This window comes from Pteropus alecto, unplaced genomic scaffold (assembly GCF_000325575.1).
Source record: "Pteropus alecto unplaced genomic scaffold, ASM32557v1 scaffold607, whole genome shotgun sequence".
Taxonomy (NCBI): Eukaryota; Metazoa; Chordata; class Mammalia; order Chiroptera; family Pteropodidae; genus Pteropus; species Pteropus alecto.
Window position 1 is genome coordinate 213488 of NW_006440644.1, and position 5282 is coordinate 218769.

At 56.2% G+C, this 5282-nt stretch overlaps 1 protein-coding gene across 1 annotated transcript in view; it reads right to left on the reverse strand.

Annotated features, from left to right (window-relative positions):
* Window positions 1-5276, reverse strand: part of HS6ST1 (heparan sulfate 6-O-sulfotransferase 1) — a 51199-nt gene extending 45923 nt beyond the window's left edge. The window contains exon 1 of the mRNA XM_006917735.2: window positions 4759-5276. Within this exon, the coding sequence (XP_006917797.1) occupies window positions 4759-5255 (497 nt within the window). The 5' untranslated portion in view covers window positions 5256-5276. The remainder of the gene's footprint in view (window positions 1-4758) is intronic.
* Between the last annotated feature and the right edge of the window lie 6 nt (window positions 5277-5282).

A 5282-nucleotide genomic window follows, 5' to 3' on the forward strand; every position in this document is an offset into this window, starting at 1 on the left:
AAGAGTGTCCCTCTATGTGTCCCCCTATGGACAACAAAGTCAGGCCCCCACCATCGGCCTGCCACTCTACAAGTGCAGCTGCCAAACCTCTCAGACCTCCCACCAAGAAAGAAACCTCTATTGAAGGGGCTTCATTGCCCCACTGGGCCCTAGGGGTGGGAGCTGTGCCCACAGGGAAAGCCTTTCTGATCCAGAAGCAAACAAGCCCCCTGACCAGAGCCGGTGCCACAGCACAGTGGTCCAACCCACCCCACCTGGCCCTGGGTTTCATGAGTGAAGTGCCTACAAGGACAGGAAGCCCTGGTCTCCTGTCTTGTGGTGCTTCTGGACAACATGAGTTACAGAGCCTGGTAATTTCACAAGCTATAACAACATTTAAAATGATTTTCAGTAAGCCAATTTAAAGTCTGCTTAAAAAGAAAGTTCTCATGCATTTGCTTAAAAAGGTTTTTGTTTTTTGTTTTAAAACGAAAATCTAATTCTGAATATCTTGATCTCAGATTCTTTTTGTCTTAACCCAAGCACTCTCTGGGTGATTCAGGCCATGGTGACACCCCAATCACGTCCTTTAAGTGGCAAGGCCCTGTTCATTGGTCCCAGTCACATGATCTGAGTGACATCTGCTCCACTGCAGGCAAATCTAGGTTTTATCTCTTGATGGCACTTAAGAAAATGATCGTGAAGGCATGCTGGAAACTGCTGAGTGCTGCAGAAAAAACCATCACAGAACCATTCCAATCTAAGTCTGCCTCAACCCTGTCAGGCCCACTGAAGAGCTGCAAGATTCTCTGGGCAGCCACACTGCAAATGCAGGGTTGACTCCCTAAACCTGACTTATCTAGGGAAAACCAGCTAAACGCAGCTCCTGGAGAGGCAGCAGGTCCAGGAGGGGAATGTTCTTGTTGGTGCTGACATGTGGGCAGCACCCACTTGGCATCTGGCTAGGGCCAGCATGCTATGGACATGCCAGGATGGAGAAGAGCCAAGGGCACTTAAGGCAACAGAGCCCTGGCGAGGAAGGCTTCCTGGAGTACAGGGCAGCAGGGCTGAGGCTGAAGGGAGAGGCACAGCCTGTAGAGCAATAAGAAGAGATGAGGGCAAGGTGGGCAGAGGGCAGCACAGGCACATTTCTGGAACCAGAGAGGACTTTAGGATGGTGGAGGGAGGACACGTGACCAGAGAGGGGGCTGCAGGACCGAGAGGGCACATTCTATTGATGCTAAGGCTTCTTGGCTCCTTGTAGGAGGCAGTCTTTGGAAGGCAATATCACAGATGCTGGGAATCCACCAGGGGCTCCAGGGGGGTGATGCCACAGAGAGGATATGGCAGAGCCTAGGACCCCTAAAGGTGGTCCAGAAGCCACATTTAGGTTCCGAATGCCTTTACTGGTTCCAAACGAAGCCTATATGATTTCAAAGGCATTTCCAGGGCAACCCAGGCAAGACCATGACTGGTCTTCCGTATCCTTCGGGCACATCGGAAGAAGAAGGAGAGACGTTTTTGCCCTTGGGAGCACCAATCCAACCCTATGAGGTGATGCGGGAGTGCTGAGACACTAACCAAAGTGGCCCTTGGCAACAGTTACCTGCCTGCTGCCCATGGGCAAACACATCTCTTTGAGGCCACTCCTTCCTGGGGGCCTTACGAGCTCTCCTGGCTGATGCCAGCAGGTGTGGCAGCGCCTTTGGCAGACACAGGACAAAACAGTAACCTGCCAATGCTTTGCTCACCCACCTGTTCTTCTCTTCCAAGTCAGGGAGTACTAAGAGCTGCTGGAAGCTCTAAAGCATATTCCAGGAAGGCACTGAAAACCTGTCCATCTCTATTGGTCACCTCGACACATGCCCAGCTCAGAATGACCCAGGATGACCCATGCGACGAAAGATGCAGCTTATTATCTCTCACTTCCCGCACAAGACTCACCTCTGCTAGGCCTCAAAACACCACAGACACTGGCACAAGGAGCTGGGAGAGGCTTGGTGGAGAGGTTCTAGAAGTGCCCCTCATAGCAGAAAGGCATCTGTCCAAGGCCTGCAATGTGCTTAGCCCTGGGACCAGAGAGGACAAAAAAACGGTCCTCATCTGAGGCCCAGACTCCAAAGGGCCCCATCAGGGCAACTTTCGGAGGCAGGGCCACCCTTCCTTAGTTCACCAGTCAGGGGCCGCTCCGACACCCACAGGGACTAGGCCCTGCTGGAAGGAAAGCGAGGGTGACATCTGAGACTCATGAAACCAGGCACTACCAGTCCCAGGCACCCTACAGAGGCCGGGCACTGCCACTGTCCCGTGAGAGGTGCTGGGTCCCTACACAGATGGGAGAATTGCACCCCGACTTCTATAGACTAGGGGATCACTTGGCAGGTGAACCTCAGTGCAGATGGCTCGTAAACGCACAGAACAAAGATTACCATGGCCTCTCGAGAAAACTAATTGAAAAAGCAATCTACCTGGTGCCTGGAACAGAAATAAAAAGAGAGGAGGGGGAGGAGAACAACTTGTATGGCAACGTTCTGTCACCTGCTTGGTGGCACAGAAGGATCCCAGAGTGGAAGGCTGAGCAAGGGCCTCCTAAGGACCCTGGAAACCCCTTCACCAGGGCTGCGGCTTCTGAGCTCAGCAGCTTATAAGCCAGGAGTGGGGGCTGTGGGGAGCTGGCAGCCCACTGCAGCAAGAGGCATCTGGCTGACCAGGCATGGCATTTTCCATTCTTGCAACACACATCCACCCTAGGGTGGGGCACTGAGGCCTCCCTAGTGTAGCACCAGGGGAAAGGAGGGGAGGGTACCAATCAGCTCCACCTGATCCTCCCACTTCTGTCAGTGAGGGTGGCTGGCTTCCTGTTCTGATGGACAAACTCCAGAAAAGGTAGACGAAGAGCCTTTCGCCCTAGTCATCCAAAGGGAAAATCAATCTCAAGAGGAGAGGCTGCAGGAAGTGTCCTGGTTGCAAAGGAGGGCTGAGGCCATATCTACAGGGCAAGCTTGACTCAGGCCTTGTGGCAGCCCCTAAAGCAGGTTATGCGCACTCCCTAAAGGGGCTTTCATGTATGCTAATTCCCTCTGGCAGACAGGACAATGTCCCCAACACCTACTCCCCTAGGCATGGAGGTGTCTACCTGGGCCAATTTCGCTTGGGCAGTGCCCAGTTCTGGGGGCCTACAGCCCTGCTGGGTGAGTGGCTGCAAGTCCTCAAGCCAAGCTAAGTCTAGCACAAAGTGGCTGGACCACGGGAGACAGGGGGTGGAGGAGTGGGTGTTACCCTGGAAAAGCACAATCACACAGAGCAGGCTAAGTGTGGGCAAGAAGCAATGCTTCAAGGGCCCTGGACAGGCGCTTGAACAGGCAGATCTGAAAGCCCCGAGGCCTTTAGAGACTGGGAACATCACCTCTCAGGCTAGGAACTGCTGTCTTGGGGATAAGGTGGGACAACACAAAGACAAGGAAAAGTGGGAAGACATCCCCCGCCCCACCAGCTCTAGGGCCCCAATTTCCTGAGTCTGGGAAATACCACAGATAACGGGCCTGAAGGGCAAGCAGGGAGAGCAATGGACGTTGCTCCGCCTCTGGACTGGCCAGATGCCCAACTTTCATCTCCCAAACTCACCAGAGACCCTGCACCTTCCTGACAAAGTGCAGATAACATGACTACATAGACACACAGGTCCTGACCCAGCCAGTCTGGGAATGCAGTCCTAAGGCAAATATGGAAGGTAAACAAAAAGCTAGCAAGAAGACTTCATTCCTTTCCCTTTCCAGCTCAGACATTCTGGGGAGAAGGCCCCACAGGGCACCAACACCAAGAGGAGCAAAAGAATCCCAATTTTAACCACTGAAAAACCCAGCACTGCCATAGAGTTCTGGATGTGAAGTGCATCCCAGGAGAGTGCCCCACCTCCCCAGGTCAGCCCTGTGCCCACAACCTCTACAATAATCTGTGCACTCTCCCTAAAGGGGAGACACCACGGGAAAGGTGTCTGGCTGCACAGGTACTCCAGACCAGTTCAGCTCCCCCCAACCTGGCTGTTGGCCAGCTTTTGTTCCTTTCAGAGAAAGCTCGCACCTGGTTCTGGCCCGACTCAGAGAGCAGGAAGCTTTGCCTCCTCCCTGCCGCCAGCCTCATGTCACACTCGGGCCTTTGTTCTACCTGCATATTCGGGCAGGCGGAGCCAACCCCTTTAGCTGGGAGCTCCTCCCCAGCCACCTTAAGGCAGGCTGGCTGGCGGGCTGGGGCCCCTACAGGTGCAGGGAAGAGGCACCCTACTCCCCACTTCCTCTTCGGGTATGAGACGCAGGAAAGCGAACACCCCAGGTGCGCTACACACGCACAGGAACCCACTTTCCCACTCGACGACCCATGGCCAGCCTGGGCCTATAGCTAGGGCCAGCCTGGGCCTATAGCTAGGGCCGGCCCAATTTTACACTGGCCCCGTAAGCCGTTGGGCGATGACCGGTGGAAGCCTAGGCATTGCGCAGCCCGGCGGCGATAGGTGGGGAAAATTAGGCAAGGAGCAAGAGGGGGAGAGCGAGATAAAACTGCAGAGTGACAGCGGCCGCAGCAAACTGGGGGCCTCTGGCGCCCGACAAGCGGGAGGAGGTTCAAAAGGGCTGTGGCTAGTGGGGGCCCCCAGAAGGCAGAGAGAAGAACACAGAGGGAGAGGGGGCCCAGTACCGTCCCCCGGGCCATGGCCCAGGGAGCCAACGCAAACTGGGGCCCGCGCTCTGGTCCCGACGATGTAGCCGCTTAGTGGGCGGGCCTCACCTGGGAGTGCGCAGCGCGGCGGGGTCGCGCCGGTCCAGCACGCCGGGCACGCAGTTGGTAAGCTCCGTCCAGTCGGCATGAAGCCCACAGCTCCAACCCGTAGAGAAACGGGAGAATAGCCAAGTCTCGCGGCGGTTGGGCCGATAACAGGTGCACTTCTTCTGGCCGGGCCGGCAATCGCAGGGCACCTCGAGGCGCACGTTCTGCACGAGGTGGCGGCCGAAAGTAGTGCCGCCGGTCTTCTGTATGTGCAGGAAGACAATCACGTCGTCGCCCTTCATGTCGAAACGCAGGGAGCGCTCCAGCTCGCGCACCGGGAAGTAATATTTCTTCTCGTAGTGTGGGTCAGGCGTGGGGAAGAGGTCCAGATCGTCCGGCGGCGCGCGGCCGCCGGGCGCGCCTAGGCTGAGTCCCGGGCCCGCGTACTGGTACAGGATGAGCATGAAGCACGCCGAGCCCGCCACCACCAGCACGAACTTGCTGGCGCGCTCAACCATGATCCTGCCGCCGGCGCGCCGCCGCCA